The sequence below is a fragment of the Strongylocentrotus purpuratus genome, unplaced genomic scaffold, assembly GCF_000002235.5.
Source record: "Strongylocentrotus purpuratus isolate Spur 01 unplaced genomic scaffold, Spur_5.0 spur5_scaffold_4, whole genome shotgun sequence".
Lineage (NCBI taxonomy): Eukaryota > Metazoa > Echinodermata > Echinoidea > Camarodonta > Strongylocentrotidae > Strongylocentrotus > Strongylocentrotus purpuratus.
In genome coordinates this window covers 12,062,345-12,088,389 of record NW_022145610.1, presented here as the reverse complement: position 1 = coordinate 12,088,389, position 26,045 = coordinate 12,062,345, and the positions used below count along the sequence as shown (strand labels likewise).

The 26,045-nt window shown below is 35.8% G+C and overlaps 1 protein-coding gene across 5 annotated transcripts; it reads right to left on the bottom strand.

Annotated features, from left to right (window-relative positions):
• Window positions 1-4,794: 4,794 nt before the first annotated feature.
• Window positions 4,795-22,438, bottom strand: LOC105444488 (NADH-quinone oxidoreductase chain 1-like). Of its 5 annotated transcripts, XM_030998216.1 has the most exons (11): window positions 22,017-22,182; window positions 21,057-21,122; window positions 20,755-20,778; window positions 18,791-18,940; window positions 7,569-7,802; window positions 7,103-7,335; window positions 6,637-6,869; window positions 6,173-6,405; window positions 5,708-5,941; window positions 5,243-5,476; window positions 4,795-4,943 (listed from the first exon to the last, which is right to left on the bottom strand). In XM_030998216.1, exons 8-11 carry the CDS (start codon window positions 6,184-6,186, stop codon window positions 4,919-4,921), a joined length of 507 nt encoding a protein of 168 aa, XP_030854076.1. In that variant the 5' UTR covers window positions 6,187-6,405; window positions 6,637-6,869; window positions 7,103-7,335; window positions 7,569-7,802; window positions 18,791-18,940; window positions 20,755-20,778; window positions 21,057-21,122; window positions 22,017-22,182; the 3' UTR covers window positions 4,795-4,918. The 5 variants fall into 5 exon arrangements, with proteins under 5 accessions (XP_030854076.1, XP_030854080.1, XP_030854079.1 ...); XM_030998220.1 differs by lacking the exons at window positions 18,791-18,940; window positions 20,755-20,778; window positions 22,017-22,182 and adding an exon at window positions 22,322-22,438; XM_030998219.1 differs by lacking the exons at window positions 18,791-18,940; window positions 20,755-20,778.
• Window positions 22,439-26,045: the final 3,607 nt, after the last annotated feature.

The window sequence follows — 26,045 nt, the reverse complement described above, 5'->3', positions numbered from 1 at the left end:
TATCTCTGATATCATTTAATCTTTAATATCTACATGTATTTCCCTTCCCTTTTATCCTTTATTCTTTGATTGGTCATCTGAAGACATCACCCTTCATGGATGTTTACAAGTCCCGTCAGACATTGATTGATTAACAAGTAAATGACATGAGGTCACTGTCCTCCACACCTCTACCTTACCCCGTCTTTCTACTTCCCTCTCTGCCCTCTCCCTCTCTCTCTCTCTCTCTCTCCTTCTCTCTCCCTCCTTTACGTGATTACATTTCCCAGACATGTTTTGACAGTTCTTATCTAAGAAATATGACACGCCCCAGCCAGCTGAAACTGAAAGGGCTTGTATAGTCTGCCAATTCAGACGTCATACCATAAATGACAACTGAAAACAAGCAAATATTTGCTTTAAAAAATAAACTTGCAAATTATTATTTAGCCAATGAGAAGAGCTAACTTGTCATCTGAAAATCAGCATTTCGAGATAGAACGAGATTGTACGAATCGTTGTTGTAGTGGTTTTAAAATGGAATTCTTGTGTCCGAAACTAGACTTATAGCTTCTATACCATTGATGGTTCCAACGACGTGTGTAAGGGAATTAATCTTTCGGATAACTTTCATCTGATTTTCGGATTTATCGTTAAACATGGATATTCTAAAAGTGGGATCCCGTCATAGAATCAGGTAAGTATGCAATACTTTATCAATCTGTAGCTTAAAAATCTGCAGCTGCTTGTTTATTCTTAGTTGGGTCGTTTGTATTTTCAAACCAGAATGAGCAAAGCGGTATGGGAATATTTTGACAACTCATGTCCTATGTAATTATCAAACTTGCGTGCCTCGCGTATCGATGAATGAACTTGCTTGCTTTTGTTTTGTCTTCGGGTTACTAGGTTACACGCTGGGGTAGTTTAAGTTTATCAGACCATTATAATGTTCAATGTATTTGTGGCTGCTTTTACCTCTTGAAATAAAGGCTCTTCGTTATTCAAATATTCAACAATTATTCTGAAATAATGATGGTATTGTGAAATCCAACCCAAACTCGTTATTTCTCATTATCAAAGAACATTTTTTTCAGCTAATTACAAACAATGCCTGGTTGGCTAAGCATATGTAGATGTACGCGCTACCTTTCCCTTTCTAGTCTGGTGAACGACCATCATGTGCAGTACGTCCGAACTTGTGGAATCAAGTCAGTCAATCGGCAATGTCCATTCATACAGATCAAAAAATAGAAATCCCCATACATGACTCACTCACAATAACACACACATTTTTATTTATGTTTTGAGGAATCAAGAAAATAATAATTTTCGTATCAATGTCTAGCCAATGAAATCAACTAAGTAATCATTTTCGTATCATTCTGTCGCCAATGAAATCAACTAAGTAATCATTTTCGTATCATTCTGTCGGCAATGACATCAATTAAATAATCATTTTCGTATCATTCTGTCGGCATTGACATCATTTAATTAATCACTTTCGTATCATTCTGTCGGCAATGGAATCAAGTAAACATTCATTTTCGTATCAATGTCTAGCCAATGAAATCAACTAATTAATCATTTTGTCGTCAAGGAAATCAAGTAAATAATAATTTTTGTATCATTCTCTCGACAATGACATCAAGTAATTAATCATTTTTGATTCTGTCGGCAAAAAAATAACTAAGTAATTATTTTTGTATCATTCTGTCGGCAATGAAATCAAGTAAATAATCATTTTCGTATCATTGTCTTGGCAATGAAATCAACTTTATTGCAATGACGACCTTCGTCATTGCCTTGTTTTCGTTCACATTCTGCCCCATTAATATTCTCCTTTTCCTCCTTTTCCTTTTCCTTATCGTCAGGAAATCGCATTCGTTTTGCACGTAATGTTTGTTATTCCTAGTTAGGTGCTTTTCTCATGTCCTTTTCCTTTCACATTTCATAGGCATAGTCTCTAACATCCCTTCAAGGTCACTACATTCTTCGATTTTCGAAATCACTCATGCATAACCGTCCAGGCGCCATTTTGTCCGTTTCTGGTCCATTTTAAGGCCTTTCTTTCTTCCTTCCTATCTCCACTATCCTAGATCCTACACATTTCTAACAAATTCCTCTAGATAGTCCAAGAGATGTTCTTTTATCTGCGACGTATAACCTGCCCTTCAAAATGCCATCTTCATACTCAAAATTCAAATCTGAAACCGACTCCGTCAACTATCTCTCAAATTCTTGAAAAATTGACACCTAAATAATCTAAAACTGCCATAACTTTCTCATATAAATTCCGTTTTGTATTTAAGTCTCACAGTATCCTTATCTCATAATTGCACATAGCCATGCCAAATTTCACGCTCCGATGACTTTGCACAACATAAATAGCGCCCTCTAAAGTTCTGGGAATTGGCTTTCTCTCTGTGGCCGTATCTCCATAATGGCTTGGCAAACCCGTACCCTTTTTTGGATTTAGATACTTGAAGATATGCCCTTTCCAGCCATATACAAAATTATATACCCTATCACTGACCAAATTTGAGAAAATTGCCCTCCAAATTCGCCATTTTCAAGAAAATTCCAAAATAACTTCAACTTGCTCTAAAATTACGATCCTTTGACCTACGTCAATAAAACTTGGCACACACATGTATTTATATACGTGACAACTGTCCGCAAAGTTTGGTAAAATTTGATTATGTCAGCGCAAAGTTATCTCAAAAAATGATGTATTTACTATGCATTGCGTGATAGCGCGTTAAATGCGTGCAATACATTGCGCGAAGATAACAATGGTGTCAAACTGACCGCAATGAAGTGCCCTTTCGAATGATACCAAGTATAGTATATGTTCACACAGAAAATTGTGAATAAATCGCATTTGAACAAAGATCACTACACGAATTCCGCCGAGTTTCCGCCCGAATCTAACACGTATCGGCTATGACGTCATTTTTTCAGACTGCTTTTCGCCCCTTAAACGTCCTTTTTTTTCCTTGAAAATTTGCAGTGACATGCCGAGTTCCAATACGCAGGGCACCTCTTGGCCGGATTTTTAAAATTGGTCAAGGGGGCCATTTAAGACGCCATTTTGTCCTATAAATCTATTTTACATCATGTGTTTCGATAGGATTATCATAGAAAAAAAAAGAGTGGTTTGCAATAACAACCATGAAATTTTCTTTCTAATGATACCAAATACGGCCCATAAAGAGACATAAAGAGAGAGAGAAAAAACAATTTAACTCCGGTCATAATACAGATCCTGTACGTTTTCCGCCCATGCATTACACGCATTGTCTATGGGGCATATCGGGTTCAGGCTTTTGGCCCCCAGAACGATCTTGATTGCAATGACGAACATGCACCAAATCCCATTGGTTTTTGCACGCAGTGCTTGCGAGCCCTCTCTAGGTTCTTTCCCCTATCCCAATTTCTTTCAAACTCCGTAGGCATAGCCACTACCATCCCATCCAGGTCACTGTAATCTTCGTTCTCCGGAATCACTCATGCACACCCGTCCATCCAGGCGCCATTTTGTCCGTTTCGAGCCGTTGTGCATTGTGTATAAAGATGTGTGTTGTCGCGTATCAATAGTAACATAGGCCTACATGTAACAAAGATATCACTCACAGCTCCCATTCATTTTCCAATAAGAGCGTTGTATTGCCATCTTTCTTCATGTCATTATTTACTCAATCTGTTTAGTGTTTCAAGGTTTGTTTTCTCTTACTACCTTTCTAATGGTATTGTTTGGTTTAATCGATCAATTTATCTTGTTTATTTTAATATTTCATTATCATTAGGGCCTATGTTTTCCTATCATATCATTTCTTATTATTATATTTGCTCATACTATTTTTTGCTTTCATCCTTGCGATTTTGTCTTTCTATCTTTTTCTATATATATGTCTATGTTTCAGTATCTTTCAGGATGTTATTTTTGTTGTCATCATATAAACAAAAAAAGAGGGTTTTGATGCTCATAATTCAGCAAAGGGGTTTGTATATTATGAATAGTGACTAACGGTGACCCTTATGAATATTGTTTTTTAATCTAAACTATGAATAGTCATTGTTATGTCCCTTTCCCGAATAGTGACCCTTGTGGATAGTGGTCCTTATGTATATTCTAAATAGCAACCTATTTGTATGATATGAATAGCAGTTTGCTAGTATATGGTAGAAGTGCATTATGAATAATGACATTGATGAATAATGATCCTTATTGATAGCGAGGTTATCCCGTTTAAATTGCCATTGTCATCCCTTCCCCCTCCACATACACACTCTATCGCTCATTTACTCTCGTTATTTTCCCTCTCATTCCGTCATCTATCTTCTTTTCTATATAATTCCATTTAAATATTCTTTCTTTTTCATATTCACATCTTTCTTTCATAAATGTTTCTCTCATTTCCATGCCATTCTACTACTTCTATTCTTTTATAAATATTTTTCTCATTTCCATATCACAATTACTACAAAAATAGAAATAAACAATTACCACAATAATAATAATTTTAATAAAAGCAATAATAATGATATTTAGTCTCCAACAAATGAAAAAAATACTGCAATTACATCACAGTTGAATGGCTAATTTGCCAATTTGAGATTCCCATATGTCTTTTGACAAATTACTAGGATGTAACTTTTCATGTGCATAATTATGGTCCTAATCAAATATCTAAACCACAAAAGGGATAGTCAATATTGTATACCTTTTAGCGGTTTTTAAATCATGCAAATTTAACTTACTTATAACAAGTATTACAGAAAAGAATGCATACAAATAAATTAGTCACAGTGCCATTATCAGTTGTGTAAGGTTGTTTTATTCCAATCATGTCCATTGCTGGAGATAATATCAAATCACCGGTGCTTGATGGATGAAATACAGATAAGCTCATTGGTCAAAGTGCAAAGAGCCATCCATCTACCAAAGATGTAAAATGAGGAACCTGCAGTAGAAGAAAAGAAAAAAAGGTGTGTGCTATGAATTTTCACTTCATTATTTTTTTGCATTTCATTTTTGCTTTCATTTTCTACAACCATGTATGTGTATGATCTAAAAGTAAATTCAATTTGCAATAACAAGTTGTTCTGAAGAACAGCAAAATATTTGAAATACAATTTTCTCTCAACTTCCTTTAACTGCACCATGATAGATATTGGCACAAGATAACCACCTGTCAGTGACCACACTAATCCCTCTAATCCCTCCTCGCCCGATCTAGTGCAGAGGGGCATTAATACTCACTCTTTAGGGATCATAGAAGTAGATGAACCCCCTGGGTTGACAGTTAAGAAATCATTCCAACCCCCCTCTACACCACCAGCGTGCTTCTCAATGAAGAACTTGAGGGGAGTAGACTTGGACTCCTCCACGGTACAGGGAGTGTTCACATTGCCTGAGATGTTGAAGAGTTTGGTGGCCTGGTTGCGTTCACATCTGAAGCCAGCGAAACCACAGAGCTCCCCTTCTGCAGATGATCTAAAAGTTAGCATAATGGGGAAGAAACAGAGATTGAAAATTCTCAAAGTTCCTGCAAAGATGCTTGTTGACAGGATTATACATACCTAAGCGGTGCCCATTGGTCCCTCATGATCCTCTTTTTCTAATGTTAATAAAGAGCTGAGTTGATGAGATAACCACCTATCAGTGACCACATTAATCCCTCTAATCCCTCCTGGCCATCTAGTGCAGAGGGGCATTAATACTCACTCTTTAGGGATCATAGAAGTAGATGAACCCCCTGGGTTGACAGTTAAGAGGTCATTCCAACCCCCCTCTACACCACCAGCGTGCTTCTCAATGAAGAACTTGAGGGGAGTAGACTTGGACTCCTCCACGGTACAGGGAGTGTTCACATTGCCTGAGAAGTTGAAGAGTTTGGTGGCCTGGTTGCGTTCACATCTGAAGCCAGCGAAACCACAGAGCTCCCCTTCTGCAGATGATCTGAAAGTTAGCATAATGGGGAAGAAACAGAGATTGAAAATTCTCAAAGTTCCTGCAAAGATGCTTGTTGACAGGATTATGCATACCTAAGCGGTGCCCATTGGTCCCTCATGATCCTCTTTTTCTAATGTTAATAAAGAGCTGAGTTGATGAGATAACCACCTATCAGTGACCACATTAATCCCTCTAATCCCTCCTGGCCATCTAGTGCAGAGGGGCATTAATACTCACTCTTTAGGGATCATAGAAGTAGATGAACCCCCTGGGTTGACAGTTAAGAGGTCATTCCAACCCCCCTCTACACCACCAGCGTGCTTCTCAATGAAGAACTTGAGGGGAGTAGACTTGGACTCCTCCACGGTACAGGGAGTGTTCACATTGCCTGAGTTGTTGAAGAGTTTGGTGGCCTGGTTGCGTTCACATCTGAAGCCAGCGAACCACAGAGCTCCCCTTCTGCAGATGATCTGAAAGTTAGCATAATGGGGAAGAAACAGAGATTGAAAATTCTCAAAGTTCCTGCAAAGATGCTTGTTGACAGGATTATGCATACCTAAGCGGTGCCCATTGGTCCCTCATGATCCTCTTTTTCTAATGTTAATAAAGAGCTGAGTTGATGAGATAACCACCTATCAGTGACCACATTAATCCCTCTAATCCCTCCTGGCCATCTAGTGCAGAGGGGCATTAATACTCACTCTTTAGGGATCATAGAAGTAGATGAACCCCCTGGGTTGACAGTTAAGAGGTCATTCCAACCCCCCTCTACACCACCAGCGTGCTTCTCAATGAAGAACTTGAGGGGAGTAGACTTGGACTCCTCCACGGTACAGGGAGTGTTCACATTGCCTGAGAAGTTGAAGAGTTTGGTGGCCTGGTTGCGTTCACATCTGAAGCCAGCGAACCACAGAGCTCCCCTTCTGCAGATGATCTGAAAGTTAGCATAATGGGGAAGAAACAGAGATTGAAAATTCTCAAAGTTCCTGCAAAGATGCTTGTTGACAGGATTATGCATACCTAAGCGGTGCCCATTGGTCCCTCATGATCCTCTTTTTCTAATGTTAATAAAGAGCTGAGTTGATGAGATAACCACCTATCAGTGACCACACTAATCCCTCTAATCCCTCCTCGCCCGATCTAGTGCAGAGGGGCATTAATACTCACTCTTTAGGGATCATAGAAGTAGATGAACCCCCTGGGTTGACAGATAAGAGGTCATTCCAACCCCCCTCTACACCACCAGCGTGCTTCTCAATGAAGAACTTGAGGGGAGTAGACTTGGACTCCTCCACGGTACAGGGAGTGTTCACATTGCCTGAGTTGTTGAAGAGTTAGGTGGCCTGGTTGCGTTCACATCTGAAGCCAGCGAACCACAGAGCTCCCCTTCTGCAGATGATCTGAAAGTTACCATAATGGGGAAGAAACAGAGATTGAAAATTCTCAAAGTTCCTGCAAAGATGCTTGTTGACAGGATTATGCATACCTAAGCGGTGCCCATTGGTCCCTCATGATCCTCTTTTTGTTATGTTAATTAAGAGCTGAGTTGATGAGATAACCACCTGTCAGTGACCACACTAATCCCTCTAATCCCTCCTCGCCCGATCTAGTGCAGAGGGGCATTAATACTCACCCTTTAGGGATCATAGAAGTAGATGAACCCCCTGGGTTGACAGTTAAGAGGTCATTCCAACCCCCCTCTACACCACCAGCGTGCTTCTCAATGAAGAACTTGAGGGGAGTAGACTTGGATTCCTCCACGGTACAGGGAGTGTTCACATTGCCTGAGATGTTGAAGAGTTTGGTGGCCTGGTTGCGTTCACATCTGAAGCCAGCAAAACCACAGAGCTCCCCTTCTGCAGATGATCTGAAAGTTAGCATGGGGAAGATACAAAGATTGAAAATTCTCAAAGTTCCTGCAATGATGCTTGTTGACAGGATTACGCATACCTAAGCGGTGCCCATTGGTCTCTCATGATCCTCTTTTTCTTATGTTAATTAAGAGCTGAGTTGATGAGATAACCACCTGTCAGTGACCACACTAATCCCTCTAATCCCTCCTGGCCATCTAGTGCAGAGGGGCATTAATACTCACTCTTTAGGGATCATAGAAGTAGAAGAACCCCCTGAGTTGACAGTTAAGAGGTTATCCCAACCGCCCTCTACACCACCAGCGTGCTTCTCAATCAAGAACTTGAGGGGGGTAGACTTGGACTCCTCCACGGTACAGGGAGTGTTCACATTGCCTGATACAATTTAGCACTAAAAATAAAGCTTGTATTACTTTCCTTGTTGACAAATATGCAGTAATGCTAAACTAGGATCTTAATACATTCATGATAACTATAGTAAGTTGGTACAATACAAATATCTTGCAAATCAAACCCTCTTATGTAAACATGGTCTATTATAGTTCCTCTTTCTGTTGTTGAATTGGTTACAAATTGCTTATATCCATAACCAATGAAAAACTTTACTAAACAAGAACTTTGTGTATAATTTTCATTAAAATCTCCCATAATGATAACTTTTTGACTATGATTATGAGCTGTTTCTACCAAATTCTTCAAATGCATAAGAAACACAGACATTTTGTATGAGGCTGGTCTATATATTACAACAAGTAGGACTGAAAACTTTGAAACTATGTGAATAGCAATATTTTCAATGTTATTTGTTAAATGTAATCTAGAAAATGATTTGGTAATTTTGCCGTAACATGACACTCCACCATGTGATTGTTGCCCAAGTTTGGTAGTTATTTCACTTGAATTATTATAAGCCATGTATCTTGGTTGATGGTAACTTTTGTAATCTGATAATTCTACATCCAAAGGAAAATACTCATCTTTCAGCCAGGTTTCTGTGAGGCAAATAAAGTCTGCATTCATATTTTGAATCTGTTTACAAAGGTCTTCAAAGTGTAATCTTAAACCTTGAACATTATGTAATATTATCATGTGCTCATAAGATAAGCTTGGTGTACATTGTGTCTCCAAAAAGTGAGGCATTTGTGCAATGGACTCAGAAATACTCTCATTACAATATATGTATTTAATATCAAACTCTTTCAAAGTCAGTCCTTTTAAAGATGTTAAACGGCTCAATCCCACATAAGCTTGGCCAGCACAAAAGATACCTTTCATATTAAATAAACACTTTTCCAAACTTAAACCTTGAACTTTGTGAATTGTTGAAGCATAGGCTAGCTTTAATGGAAATTGCAAGCGTTTAAAATTATCATGAACCTCCTCTACTTTTGCAATACGAACAGAATTTTCATAATCTTTAAATATCTTATTAGTCTTTCTAAATTTGGCACCAACTTTATCATTATCAAACTGCACATATATATACTTTAGTGTAAATGGTTCAGTTCCTTCAATAAATGCCTTTACAGTTCCAATTTGGCCATTACTTAAACCATCTGATGTATCTATGTTTCGTGTAAGGATAACCCTCACCCCAACTGCAATGGATAATTTTTCAGGTAATGTTACTTTTTCTTTTTTGTTTTTCTTTATAGAATTAGATTTAGGGTTGGAATCGACTGCTTTAGTAACTTTGATTTCTTTGAAATTTTTAGACAGCATATGTATATTGTGTGCATCAACATCTTTATTTTTAGGATAGATATGTAAAACATCATCTGTATATTCATGAGCCTCACAACTTCTTAAAAGTGATAGATCATGTTCATCTACATCTTCATTTCTTTTTCTTATGCGTAGTTTGTTCAGTAAATTTGCAAACTCAGCATCATCTTTCTGACGCATTATCTCGTCTAGTTCTATTATCTTGAAATTGTCATGCCATAACCTTGAATTAACAGATTCATTATACAAAGGTGTGCCTCCCACTGGAGCCAATTGATAAAAGTCTCCCACAGCAATAACACTTACATGACCAAAGTCACTAGACTTTCCTTTTATTTGTTGAAGACGTCCATGAATATAACCAAAGATATTCTGATCCACCATAGAAATTTCATCAATTATAACAATTTGAACTTGAGATAAGGTGTTTCGCAATGAACTAAGTCTCTCTTCAGTCAGTGGCACATAAGGTAAACGCATTCTAAGGGGGAGTGAGAAAGCACTATGGATTGTTAGACCTTGAATGTTAAAGGCTGCAACCCCAGTTGGTGCAACTTTCAAAACTACAATGGAATCAGGGTTTTCAGAAGTTTTTGCTAATATCCGTGTTGCTTCTGTATATATACATCGTACAAGATGTGATTTTCCAACACCAGCTCCTCCAGTAAGGAACACAAAAAAAGGGTCAATATTAGAGTCTAAAGTCTTATTAATACACCATTCTCTCACTTTGTAAAAGACTTCACATTGTTTAGTGTTCATGGATCTAAATAACGACATTTTATCTTGCTCTGACAATTTAGGTTCACGTAATTCAATCCTATGGTGTGAATCACTACTATCCTTCGTACATAAGTCAGGTACCGCAAACTCGCTATCACTCTCATATGTAACAGAGTCTTTGTCATTCTCTTCCTCAAGCCTACTTTTCTCTGATTCTGGACACAAGGTTGACCAAGCATCAATATCTTCTGGCATATTCTCAAGAAATTCCTTTGCTTTATCAAATGATTCTGCATCTTTTTCATAGAAAGCTTTATTTCTGGTAACTATTGTCCGAACCTTTTTAACTTTCAAATTAAGTTGCACACTTCCAAGAAAAAAGAACTGTTGATAACACTTAAACTCTGATGGCTTTAGTTCATCATTTGTTCTATAAGGTAAAAAAAGTTGAAGCATACTTTGATAAAACCTTTCAGTATTTGTCTCAACGTTAAATCTTGGATATCTAATGATAGCATTTTTCTTTGTTCTTTTCTGCACAAAACCATGTCCATTCAACAATTTATGAATATTCTCCTGTTGTTTTACTTGCTTGCCATACAAAACCCTGTAATCAGAACAGAAAGTTGCTAAACACATGAATTCAAACACTTCATTATGAGGACGATTCTTGTACCTGTCTACCTTGTTCTTGGCCCAAATATTATCATCATCATCTGATTTTGACTTAATGACTGACAATGGTAAACTTAATCTTGTTGGATTTTCACCCACCGGTATGAATTCTACTTTTCGTGAAAATTCCTTTAAACTGAGACCACACACTCTATACACAGCTTCTTGAGCGGAAACTTCTCTATTTTTAATAAAAGCATGGCCAAGTTCCTTCATACATGTTTTAGTATCGTTACCACCAGTTGATATTTCATCATGAACAGCTTGCAAAACCTTGCCCAATTCACGTTCTGATTTAGAAATGTAGGCTACTATATACTGAACACAAGCATATACATCACATACAAACTGTATATCACAATTAGCATTCCAAGCTCGCAATACATGTTTATTATATTGATTTACCCATACAGATTTTAAATTTCGACTATGTACAATAGATACCCTTTCTGCAACCATACAATATGCCTTTTCAAATTCCTCCTGTGATGTATTAAGCTCTTCAAACAATTCTTCTATACTATTGTATTCACTTGTAGCATCCCTCAATTTGTCTTTCACTGATGATACTAGATCCCTAGCTTTAGCCATAACAAATGGGTCTTTATCAGGTTTGGGTCTAACCACAAATGTTCTTTGTGAAGGAGGTCTAGGAAAATTAAAGCGACATTCTTTGCGCCCCTTTTTACAAGATTTAGAATGTTTTTTGCTATGCATTTGCACATGTTCTAGTATATCCTTCAACTCTTCATCCTCTTCTATTGTTGGTAAATGGCATGTAATGTATTTATCAACAAATTCTTTAACTCTTTCATCACTATCTGTGTCTAGTTTAGGAGCATTATCAATCCACACAAGCCCATGAATATGAGGACTTCCACGTAATTGAAATTCCACTCTAAAAAAAGAGTCTACTACTTTACCTATTGGTTTTGCTTTAGATTTAATAACATTTGTAACAAACAGATGAAATCTTTTGTCAAACATTCGAGCAGCAGTGACAGGATTACTTCTTAATACAGCACATTTCTCATTCCAATCCATCGTTTCCGCAGTCCTTGTAGTATCACCTTGTTGTTTTAAAATTGTATTTACTACCTCTGGCCATCTTAAATCAGCGCTTGAAAAGCTGACAAAAAAAGTTGGTATTCCCAGCTGACGAATCATTGCTAGTAAGTCTTTTTGAACTCTTTGCCAATATGGAGGTGTTCCTCTTACAGATGATAGGAATCTATAACCTCTATCAGACTTCAAAATTTTACTCAGTTCTTTATCATTTTTTAGCATAGAGGCTGTCACTTCATTATCGTCACTGGTCTTTTGACCACCTGTTCGTAAAGCTATAGATATACTAGACATTACATTTTCAATTTCACTAATGTATTGTGCATAAAATATATAGTCTGTATTTTGTGCAAATCTGTTATCTACATTCATTAATCGATTATGGAAATACCTTTTTAGTGAAATTTTCTGTTCACGTTTTTCATGATATGTATTAAGTCCTTGTGGAAAAAGGGTAGGAAATGTTTGAGCTTCAGTCCATAGATTAAATAAAATGCGTAAAGGAGTTGATCCTTCACATGGAGCAATACATAAAATATCAGCAAATTCTTCATCCAGTAATTGTTGTCCAATATTCACAGGTTGGAAACAAGAGTCAAGTGGTAATCCTCGTAACTTATCATCATCATCATCATCATCATCATCAATGACTTCTTCTTCATTTGATTCATTTTGTGTTTTCAGTTCGTCTGTTCCCTTTTTTTCATGTTTTTCATTATCTAATTCGACATTACAATTATCTTTCATGTTATTCTCATGAATATAATCATGTGCAACATGTATAGTTTCTTCTTGGAGACAAGAGTCAAGTGGTAATCCTCTTAGCTTATCATTATCCTCATGAATGGCTTCTTTATTTGTTTCATTTTGTGCTGTTTTATTCAAGACAAGTTTTTCTTCTTTAGCAATATCTAATTCTTCACCACATTCATCATTTTTTACAGCTTCAGAATTATCATCATTTACAACAGTTTCGCTTTCTTCAATATGTTCAATAGTCCACATAGCATCAATATCTATTGTATGATACCATTTATTATATTTTTTCAAATACTGCAAAGCATCCATGACATTTTTGGTATTGACATTACGATATTCATAATACCCTTTATACGACAGCTTTCTTTTGAGCTTGACACGTACTAATTGATCATCGCAAGGTTGTCTTGGAAGTACACTAACTCCTTTTGACATATTTGATGGTACACTGACTACAGGACCTTTTACAGAAAACTGTCCTCCCTTTGGTAAACAAACAATTTTCATGAAAGAAATATTTTGTGAAATCAAATGACATTCAAGGCTATTCAATTTCAGTAAAGTGTCCGGTATGTCATTCAATTGTAGATTATTAGTCCACGCTTCTGATGACACTATATTTTGTTTCAATTTTCGATGACATGTGTAACAAATCCACAATTTGCCTCGGCACAGTTTAATCATACAGTCTTTAGAACAAGAACTTGTACAAATGTGAAGGTACTTTTCAGATATGCATCTACTTATTTTATATTTCAATTTATGACATTGCAAAACTTGAGTACGAAACAATAATTTCAAACATACTGAACAAACGTATTCTGGTCCATTACAATGAAAGTTTTGGAACTTACTTATAACATCACTGATACTTTTCTTCTTATGATAACTTATTTTCTGTTTTCGCCGCAGTGCTGCAGAATAAGTGTGATCTAATCGATACTTTAGTCTTAGTGCACACAATTTTTTTGCTCTGAACAATACATTCCTAAGGTATTTCTCTTTGCAACCTTGGTAAAATCTCAAATTCTTCTTTTGTCTAACCTGCAATTGTGATTTTTGTAGCATATAATTTCTATGCAAAGCATTGCATTTATACTTGATACGATGATACATATTATGACTTAGTCTAAAATTTGCATCAGTGTTATACTTCAAAAATATTGCTCTCTTCTTCCTTGATTGATATATATCATTAGTTTTATATTTGGTCTTTTTAGCAGATATTATTTTAGATCGATACAAGTCGTCTGTCTTATATTTGGTCTTTTCAGCCAATATTCTTTTAGATCGATACAAGTCGTCTGTCTTATATTTCGTCTTTTTAGCAGATATTATTTTAGATCGATGCAAGTCGTCTGTTTTATATTTCGTCTTTTTAGCAGATATTATTTTAGATCGATGCAAGTCGTCTGTCTTATATTTGGTCTTTTCAGCCAATACTCTTTTAGATCGATACAAGTCATCTGTCTTATATTTCGTCTTTTTAGCAGATATTATTTTAGATCGATGCAAGTCGTCTGTCTTATATTTGGTCTTTTCAGCCAATATTCTTTTAGATCGATACAAGTCGTCTTTCTTATATTTCGTCTTTTTAGCAGATATTATTTTAGATCGATACAAGTCGTCTGTCTTATATTTGATCTTTTCAGCAGATTTTATTTTAGATCGATACAAATCATCTGTCTTATATTTATTCTTTTTGGCGGCTTTTTGTTTTTTCTTGTACAATTCATCCGTCTTGTATTTACTTTCTTTAAGGATTGGTTTTACCCTAGATAACCTCATTTTCATTTTCTGTTCTTTAAGTTTCGTTTTGAATCCAGTTTTCCTTGTTTTACCCCTGAATCTTGGAGTCACTCTTCTAGGTTCAATAGATACATCCTTGCATGATTTATTACCTTCTTGATCAAAAGTGTATAAAGCACTATTTATTCTTACTTTTTTGCTGGGAGGCTCTTCAATTTTTTTGTCAATTTCAACCTCATTAATATACTCAACATCTTCATAACTTTTATGAAAATCTTCAGTTTCAGCAAGTTCAACAACATTCTCAATAACTCCATTATTTTGGACAGATAACACAACATCATAATGTATTCCACCTGTATGGTTTATATATATACCTCTGTTTGTTGTAACCTCTCCCATTTTGGCTTTATTTCCACAAAATATATGCCAACATTTCAATTCTTCATCATAAATGTAAATATCAGTTTCCAGCAAATTCGCAGTTACTAATATTTCTATCTCTAATGCCCATATACCATATTCCATTATTCTTTGGCTTTTTGCATATTGTAAAACAGAAGAAAAAGTTCTTCCCAAATAACCAACAAAAATATCAGAATTTGTTGTGAGAAAATCTACTACCGCAACTCTTATGTCCATATGATTATCTTCAAAATTACAGATTGCATAGGAAATACTACGATAAAAGCAATTACCATCACCAATGATTGTTTTCAGTTCAAGTGGACACCCTAAACATTGATTTGAAATAACAGCATTAGCAGAACGAAGTAGATGTTTATGTGAGATACTCAATTTTGTACATAGCTTTAACTTATCTTGTTGTACAATGGGTTGAAAAAAAAGATTTTTTCTTGTATAACACCTAATACAACAACATCATCATTTTCATGTTCAAGTGATGAATCTTTGCTAGCAACTTCACAACCAATTTTTTCATCTTTGTCATTAATCATAATATTGTTCTGGCAAAAATTTGTTTTTTTATCTTTACAAGTAGAATGTACTTCATTAGAAAATTGCTGAGATTTACTTTTAGTCATTTTACCAGTGAAAGTAGGTATTTTATGCAGCTCCAGTTTCATTTTTTTAATTTGCACAACCTCTCCTTCATAGATCAAATTGGTATTACATGTACCTTCTATTCCTTCAGAATTTTGCATACCAGTATTACTGCCAACTTTACTACTATTATTTTGTATACTGTTTTTTCCGTTCATCTTATTATTTACTATACAACAGGTTTCTTCATTGGTGGATTTGTCAAGCTTCAACATAGTGTTTTTCTGAGAAATTACTTTACTTTCAACATGTGACATCAAATTTTCAGTGCAAAACATATCATTATATTTTTGCTTAGGAGACTTTTCATAACCAATCGTATAACTATCTTTGGTTTCACATTTCTGGGTATTAAGTATCTCAGATGTACACTCAAAATTATTTTCTTCAATCACTTCAAATGCAATATTTCTTTGTTTACATTCATTATCAGGTTCTTTATTACCCTCAACATGTATTGTATTTATAGTGCTTTCAATGCTTGCAATTTGAGTTTCTGTTTCAGGTTCACTTGTTAATAACTTCGGCAATTTTTCATTTAATGTTTGAGAGTCGCCTGTACTTCTATGAAGATCTACACCAGTCAATTCGTAACATGCATTAAGAAGACCAACATTCATAGACCTAGCTAAGGTTGTAATATGCTTGTAAACACCTTGCCATGATGATGTAAACATAAGAATGCTCTTGCCATCTTGAACTTGGAGGCCAGTCTTGGATCTCGAATGTGAATCAAAAATGCAATAACCATCGAGTGTGGATATGACAATGAGTGTGCTTCCATTGAAAGTGAAAAAACAAGCATCATGTTGACAAAGTTCTTGGGCAAGGGCTCGTTTCAAAATAATCCATTTATATTCAGGCATTTCTTTTCCAATAATGTAACCTTTGACTGGTTCTTTGTAATTCATTGTAAATACATCATCAAAACCTTCTAGAACTTCAGGCAGATTTGATATCAACAAAAAGTCCTGACTATTTTTATTGATCTTTCGAATGAGGCCATACAACTCATTGCCATGAACTAGAATATTATCTAAATCCTTACTGCACCAGTATTGTATATTCTTGATTCTGCTAAACATCACAGCTGACAAACAATTGGCCACACATTGCTTTCCACTATTTTCACCAAATCTATAATTTCCTTGATTGAAGTTTCCATGAACTAGTAATGCGGTAGAACTATCAACATTGGTGTTAGTTATGCCACCTTTACATTTGTCTTTTGTTATGCCTAAACCAGTAGATGTAGAAGCCATACAAGTATCATCTTGTTGCAAGCTTAACTTAGAATTTTCATATCCACACTCCTTTAAAAGAGATGCACACATACTGCTAGTACTGTTACAAGCCTGAACAACTTCACTTCCATTTACTTTCTTGGTAGTTTTATCCTGGACAAATACCTTGCCTTTTGTTTGTGGCACAGATTGCATTTGTTGATGTAAGCTTCTTTCATGAATGTTAGCGCACTCTTCCTGTGTGTTTACAGCATTTAAAGATATGGGGAAAGTACATGTATTACGTTGCTGCATATCTGATGTGCAACTTTCAAATGTAAACTCCTTCACGTGGGATAAACATGTAGGCTGAATACCACCAATATCACTATTACACTCTTTTTGGCAAGATGTTTGCTTCATTCTAGTACTGCTACTCTCCAACATAAATGCTTGATCTCTGTTTACATTCTCAGGCTTTCCACTATGTACATGTAGATCTACATGTACATGTATGTCATCCATGTCTTGTGACACAAACTGCATAGGGTAATCTAAGCATTCATCCTTGTTCTCAACTTTCTCTTCAATTCTTTGATTATCTTTCAAAGATGTAGGAACAGTACTTGTACTATACTGCTGCATGTCTGATATGCAGTATTCAAGGTCATACGTCTTTGTGCGGGCTGTGTCTGTCAGCTTTATTACATCACTGTCACTTTGCACACAACTTTCCTTATCACAATTGACTACATCTGTATTTACACTATTCTTCTGAACTCTGTCTTCCTTGTGCGAAACACAAAGCATATCTTCAATTGAATACTTTGGATCATGCTGTTCATTTACTGGAGACACACAGTTCTCAGATTTTCCTGTCGCAGTTGCACCCATTACTTCAAAGACGCCATTACACTGATAATTCATCGACAATGCAAGTTGAATGATGTACTTATGAACACCTTGGTATGACTTCGCATGCATCAAAATACTTGTCCCATTTCCTACATCGATTCCTGAATGATTACGAGAATGCGGATCAAAAATGTAGTAACCATCACACAAAGACATGACTGATAATGTTTCGTTTCCAAAATTAACAAAAGTTACATCACTTTTGTCAAGAGTATCTTCTAAAGCAGCAGTAAGAGGTAAACACTTTGCATCCTTCTGTTCATCTTCATGTTCAGTTACATATCCATTCACAGTTTCAGCATAGTGCACAGTGTACTCGTGCTTACCATCTTCTATATTGCATGGCAAATCTGATGTTTGTAACAAGTCATGGTTGCAAGCAGAAATGTCTGTAATAGACTCATAAAGGCGATTTCCTCTCAGAAGTATACCATCAAGATCATCTCTATTCCATGTACTTGGACTTTTTGTTTTCGAATATATCATTGACATTAAACCATTACATTTACACTGTTTTCCACTACTTGATCCAAATTGTTTGTCACTCTGATGAAAGTGCCCAGAAGCAACAAGACTAGTATCAAACAGGTTGCATCTTGTTTCAATGTCAGAACTTTCACATTTAGTATTAATATCACTTTGACATTTTGTTTCACTAGTTCCAAACAAGCTATTGGTTTGTTTCATTCCTTTATCATTAACTCCTTTTCTAATCTGTCTTTTTCTTACATGGTCTTTCCTCAAAATAACTGTACCATCTTCAGACACTTCAACAGTTCCCATCTTTCTTTTTCGATTGACCTTTGGACGATCCATCAAGGCATCATCAGTGTGAACGAAATTAGCTGACCTTTGACTTTGAATTTGTCTGCCTTTTTGATTTCTTCTCCTGTTTTTGACTCTAACCCAATCACATCCTTCAACATCATTTTCTATGTCACTTTTCTTATTGCCCTCCTGAATTCCAATTTCACTGTCTTTATTTATGCTACTACATTGATCAATCTCTACATTTTTCTCAACATTTTTCCTTCTTTTATCACCAGAAAATGTAGAACCTTTCAACTTTGTCATATATGATTTACCTTTCTTGTGTGGTTTCTTTGATTTTCTTGATCCTCCTCCAGACATTTCTTTGAGACATGTTCCAGGCGTTCTTTCCTGTCCACTCTGCACTGTGTACTCATCATGGTCAATAATGCATTCATCAATCAAGGAATCATAGTATCCATCATCTGAAAAAATACCGAAATTGTCAATGATACTACATGAGTAATTTGAGTACCCACAAATGCATATCCATACCACATTCAAATAATCTGTTTTTCCTTTACATATACCAGAGTTTATGAAGCAATCATGGTACCATCTCTTACACTCTTCACATTGCGTTTGACCAAATGTTTTCCTGTCAAATGTACGGCTTTCACATTGGCTTTTACAAATACTGTCTGCTTGTTTTATTCTGCATTCAATTTCTCTAGCTTTTACAAAAATACACAATACCTCAATTTCATCTATCAATTCTTTACATTCCGATGTCAAAAAAGCCATGGCTAAAGTTCAGGTCATTTGTTTGATCTGGATTCCAATATGAACAAGATTAAAGGTACTAGATATCAACTTTCAGGTATTAAATATCAACTTTCAGGTAGTAATTATCAACTTTCAGGTAGTAGATATCAACTTTCAAGTATCAAATATGAACTTTCAGGTATTAAATAGCAACTTTCAGGTAGTAAATATCAACTTTTAGGGACTAAATATCATCTTTCAGGTATTAGATATCAACTTTCAGGTATTATATAATTTCAGATTCAGATATAAAATCAACTTTCAGGTACTACATTGTATATCAACTTTCAGGTAGTAGATATTAACTTTCAGGTATAGAAATCAACTTTCAAGTATTGGATGTCGACTTTAAACTAAAGAAGTTCATTGAAGCTTTTCCAAAAATGCTGTATATTAAATTCAAATTATCTGCAAATGCTCTCCTCTTCCTGCTTTCCTTTCTTTTTAATTGGTTTGACTTATTTTTAGATGTTTATTTGTCCTCTCACATACTACAACCTTGATTTTTCTTACTCTCTCCTCAGTTTATTTCTAAAGTTTCTCTTTGCTTCCTTTTCAGTTCTCTTAATTTCAAAATTCTCTTTGGGTGTTTCTTAGTTTGTTTCACTTTTTGAGACTTGTTTTTGTTTTCTGTTGCTATCTTTTTAGTTACTTTAAATTCCTCTATACTTTAATTAGCAATTACTCTCAGTCTGTCTTTGCTTTAGTTGAATTAACAACCTTTGTCATAGTTCCTCAACGTTTCTCTTTGGTTTTTTCTTGCTCTTTATTTACTTCTTTTAACTTCACTTTTTATTGCTTTCTATTCAATTTCTCTTAATTTCTGGAATACCTCTTTGATTCAAAAATTGATCTCTCTATGATTGCTTTTTCTATAATCTTTTGTTTCAGTGAATGTATGACAAAATTTCAGTTTAAAGAATACATTCAGCGTAGAGAAATTCAGTCAATGTAAAGAAGAACATTCAGCATAAAGAAATACCATCAGTGTCAAAAATTCAATCAGTGTAAAGAAATTCAATCAGTGTAAAGAATTTGTTCAGCGTAAAGAAATTCAGTCATTGCTTCAGGCAAGTACAAGGGTACAGGCCAAGTTACTAAGCTCAAACATGAAATGTCTTAAACATTAAACAATTGCTTTTGCCTATAGCAACCTGTACTTGGCACACCAACTGCGTAGCTCAAATCAGTGGATTACTGCCGATTGCCAGACAAGAAAAAAACAAGGATAGAAAGTTACGAACACATAACAAACACACGACACAAGACAATAAAAAAGACACAAGACAACTCAAAGAATAATAGTAAAGCTTCAACACAAAACAATTGCTTTTGTCTATAGCAACTTTCACTTGGCACACCAACTGCGTAGCTCAAATCAGTGGATTACTGCCAGTTGCCAGACATGAAAACACAAATGACACAAAAAATACAAACAAAACAAAAGACAAAACTCCACGTAGCTATTACACACCTCAGAGAAATGGTCAGATCCAACCTAAAGGGAAAAAAAAGATAAAAACAGATGTAAAAGATACACTATTTATTAAAAAAATGCTATTCATTTAACCAGCATTATGAATAGCAACCTTATAAAAAGTGGTCTTTATGAATAGGGGGGGTTAATTTGTCAATGGTTTACTCGCTATACTGTCGTTGAAATTTAACCTTTTTATTTTTTATTTTTTGGCCTGCATATAATGGGACATAGACTACTGACTAGTACCTTTAAAGTCAATACTAATACTATAGTCTTTCTACTCCAACCATACTTACAATTACGTGTTGATGTTCTACGAAAAGTGTGTACCGGTAAGCTCAAAATTGAGTGAATATCAGCAACTGAAAGATAAATTCAAAATAACAAACATTGTAATAAACAAAACGATAACATTTACTTTCATCAACATTACTGGCTGTAACTGCCAATTTTGATAAACAAAACATGCAACATAGACTCTAGACTAGACGTATAATAAATGTTTGTCAAAATATTGACAATTTAAAGGAAAAAAGTCTTATTTTAGTAGATGTTATGCGATGTAACCATGGTTTGGACTGGGCTGAGCGCACACATCCCTTAGCCGATCCAACAAATAGGGGGAAGGGTATTTTTAAATTTTAAACTGTTTGTTGGGGCGAGTGATCTCTTGCCCGTCTTGGGGCTAGCAAAAAAATAAGTGCATAGATATTTTGCTTACGTCTAGCCAGATATAAGCCCGGGGAGGAGCGCGGTTCAGGAAAGTGGCAAATTTTGGAGCTAGGACTCAGTAGGCCTAGGAGTGTATCTAGATCTAGTAGGAATAGATTCTAGATCTAGATTCTACTTCTAGTTCTACTCTAGGATGCAAACAACATTTCAATCGCTGTTTTGACCAAGAAATGTTTAGAATTTTGGGGGTAGCCCCCTAATATGGGGAATATGGAGAGTAACCTGCTCTTTCATATGACACCTCATCCATTGAGTTTCACCTTCAAGATCACGAGGAATAAAGCCAGGTTTCAAATTCAATTTATATAAAATCATCGACCAATTTTCATGGTCGCGCAATGCACGTAGACTGCATAGCGATAGGCTACGTGCGATCTCTACGGGACGGATTTTAGACACGGTACGGGTGCGCGATCAGACACCCTATATACCCCTATATATTGTACGGTACATAGAGTCTAAGTATATCTTAAATAAAAACATTAGTTAATTGTGTGTTTATTGTAAGTAAAGAGAAAACTTACCGCTAAGAAAATGAAGTAAACTAAGTAGAATCTAGGTCTAAGACACGTACGTCTGGGCTCAAGCTGACAGAACCTAATCGTGAAAATTAGCCCCCAAAATAGAATTGATCTTTTGCTCTTCTTCTTCTGTTTTGACTCAATTGCAATTTCAGTTGTGACTATTGTCGCCAAAATACTCGACGTCACATGATTATATGTCTCAATTTTTAATTTGTTAAAACATTTTATTCTAGATCTAGATCTATATTCATCTATCTTTTAGGATATATCGAAAAAAAAGTATCGTACAGTTTTGTGCAACTCACCAAATTGACCATACTCCCCCACTCAAATTTCAAGTAAGATTTCGTTGGCCCTGCAGCCACTGAATTGGGTAGATCAGTGCCTGCAGCGCGCCCTTGTCTAGACACTATGGTATCGCACAATGAACAAAATACATTTATAAATCGCCGGTAACCCAACATTTTTCTCTTTCTTTAAATAAAATATTCCACTTACTGTCTTTCCATATGTTATTCTTTGTTTCTTTCCTCTTTCATCTCCTCTTATGTTAGTCTTTGTTCTTCCTTCGTTCACTTCTGATGTTATTCTTTGTATTATATTTTTTCTTTTTTTTCTTTCTATCTTCCGTCATGTTAATTTTAACTTTCCTTCTATCGTTTTTCTTTCTGTTTTTGTTTATGTTATTCTTTGTTTTTCTATTTTTCATCTTCTTTTCTATCTGTCCATTATATATTCCTTATCATGTTCTCTTTCTTTCTCTAATTATGATGTTCTTTTTTCTCCTTCTATTATCCCTAATAGCGTTGTTATCATTCTATCACTTTTCTTTCTATCTAATTTCCCCATGTCAAATAGGGTATCTGCATATGATATAAATATTCCTTAGTCAAATTAGGTACAATTACCCTTTCAAATGATATTGGTCCTTTATTCAAACTATAAATAGCTAACAAAGATGTCAAAAAAACAAATAACCACAACAATATCATCTTGTCAAAAGCAAAACAAAATGTTCAATGTTCGTGCACAAATGTAAATATCTGCTATAGCTTTAACATTTCTATTCATTATAGATTTAACATTTCAAGATGCAAATAGCTTAAATATGCCCACATCTCTGCTAAAACTTTATCCCTAAAAAAACATGAGAGTCATTGCACGCACATCGTTCCGACACGATTGCATTTCTAGTATTCTCCTTTTCCTTTTCCTTATCCTTATCCTTATCGTCAGGAAATCGCATTCGTTTTGCACGTAGTGTTTGTGATTCCTAGTTAGGTGCTTTCCTCATGTCCTTTTCCTTTCAAATTTCATAGGCATAGTCTCTAACATCTCATCAAGGTCACTACATTCTTCGATTTTGGAAATCACTCATGCATGACCGTCCAGGCGCCATTTTGTCCGTTTCTGGTCCATTTTAAGGCCTTTATATCTTCCTTCCTATCTCCACTATCCTAGATCCTACAAACTTCTAACAAATTCCTCTAGATAGTCTGAGAGATGTTCTTTCATCTGCGACATATGACTTGACCTTCAAAATGCCATCTTCATACTCGAAATTCAAATCTAAAACCGACTCCGTCAAAAATCTCTCAAGTTCTTGAAAAATGGACCCCTAAATAATCTAAAACTGCCATAACTTTCTCATATAAATTCCGTTTTGTATTTAAATCTCACAGTATCTTTATCTCATAATTGCACATAGCCATGCTAAATTTCACGCTCCAATGGCTTTGCACAACATAAATAGCGCCCTCTAAAGTTCTGGGAATTGGCTTTCTCTCTGTGGCCGTATCTCCATAATGGCTTGGAAAACCCGTACCCTTTTTTGGATTTAGATACTTGAAGATATGCCCTTTCCAGCCATATACAAAATTATATACCCTATCACTGACCAAATTTGAGAAAATTGCCCTCTAAATTCGCCATTTTCAAGAAAATTCCGAAATAACTTCAACTTGCTCTAAAATGGCGATCTTTATACCTACATCAATGAAACTTATCAGACATATGTATCCATATACGTGACAACTTTTTGCCAAGTTTGGTAGAATTCAAATATGTCAGCGCAAAGTTATCGCCCAAAATGATGAATTTACTTGTCTATGGGGCATATCGGGTTCACGCTTTTGGCCCCCACAACGAACTTGATTGCAATGTCAAACATGCACCAAATCCCATTGGTTTGTGCACGCAGTGCTTGCGAGCCCTTTCTAGGTTCTTTCCCCTATCCCAATTTCTTTCAAACTTCGTAGGCATAGTACCATCCCATCAAGGTCACTGTTGATGCCTTTCTTTCGCCCTACCTATCTCCAATATCACAGAAGCTACAGACTTCATGCAAATTGCTCTGGATAGTCCGAGAGAAGCTCTTTCGTTTGACACGTAGACACACGGCGTCATTGCACGCACATCGTTCTGACACGATTGCATTTCTAGTAATCATTTTCGTATCATTCTGTCGGGAATGACATCAAGTAAATAATCATTTTCGTATCATTATGGAATGAAAAGAGTATTCTTTTACACTATTGTGATGTAATAATAAACTGATTGTGACGTCATGGCAAGCGCGCATCGGTATGATAAAATAAAACAAATAACTTGACTTTCCGCGTACGCGTGTGCAACTTTTGAGAGTTCTTTGGATACGCGCTCGCAGACTTAGCGCGCACATTTCTTTTTGTTATTAACCACAATTCCTCGGTTAGCAAACGGTGAGCGTACGGTGAGCAAACGGTGAGCAAACGGTGAGGAACCGAAGTTGGGCGTACGGTGAACGGATCCTCGCCGTTCACCGTACACAGTTCGGTGCGGTTTACGGAGCGGAACCGATGCCAAAACCTTTGAGCGGTAGTGTATATGAATTTTGAAGAGAAAAAAAGAAGATTTTTTGGAACCCTCTCTTCAAATTGTTTTTAATCACTTATGCAGGAAATATACATCATATGAGTTGCATCAAATGAAAGAGGAGGATCTAAGCTTTAATCGTGATTAAGTTATGATAAAACATCGATAATTCTCAGTTTCGTTTTTATGGGACGCACTGTATATTAAAGTTAACGCCCTTCTGGCTGTCAATAAATGATACATATAATTATTATCGATATCAATCTGTGAGTATTCAAGCCCAAAGTATTATATTTGTCATACAGGAATAAATAGCATCAATCGATATTACATACATTTACACTGTATCATATATTGAGAGTGTAGTATGTACATGTATATGTACATGTACATGTATGTGTGGTAGCCTATTCTTCAGTGACGTATTTTACCATCTGAGTAGAAGTCAAGGATAAATTTGCCTCGTTCTCCATGTATTGTAGCCTTTATTGATGCAGTGGGTTGGAAGCTAAATAAATGTAGCGCGTTAGAGAATAGAAGAATCATATTTTGTAGTGATGGGTGAAATCTGAAGGAAGTTGCAAAAACATATGAAATAAAGGAATGTATACCGTACATACCAATCAGAAAAAGTCTGTGTGTAAATAAATAAAATTGGTTTGCAGCAAATTGTTCACAAAATATTGGTGCTACCATGCTTTGTTTTACTTTTTTACTTACCTTACAGGCGCGTAGCAGGGGGGGGGGGGGGGGGATGGGGGTTGACCCCCCCCCCCTTTAACTTGTTTTAAAGTGTGTGTTTTTTATGAAAACCTCCCCCCCCCCCCCCTTGGTTTGGTGAAGCTGAATATGTAATGGCATCTGTATCATAGTTGTAATGCTTTTCTACTGCTTCAGTCTGAAATGGGAAGAACCGTACAAGTAAAAACTGTGATGGTATTCATGGATTAGAATCATTAGACTGAATTCTACAGAATACCCCTATATTGTATGGCTTCGCATCGTTAGTGGTTTATAATTATAGCGCTTTGGGATTATTTGTGGTACAGACACATTTTATATACATGTAGATGTACATTGTACATGTACATGCAGACATTTTGTTTGTACAGTAGGCGCACATCTAACTGTTCAATGTACATGTATGTATGTATACAAAAAAGGACAAAAATACAC

Bases quoted from the DNA above. Each gene is read 5' to 3' on its own strand.
- LOC105444488 (XM_030998220.1), bottom strand. The intron at 5,477-5,707 runs GTGAGTATTAAT...GCTAACTTTTAG, and splicing joins ACTTCTATGATCCCTAAAGA to ATCATCTGCAGAAGGGGAGC. The intron at 4,944-5,242 runs GTGAGTATTAAT...CTTCTACTGCAG, and splicing joins ACTTCTATGATCCCTAAAGA to GTTCCTCATTTTACATCTTT.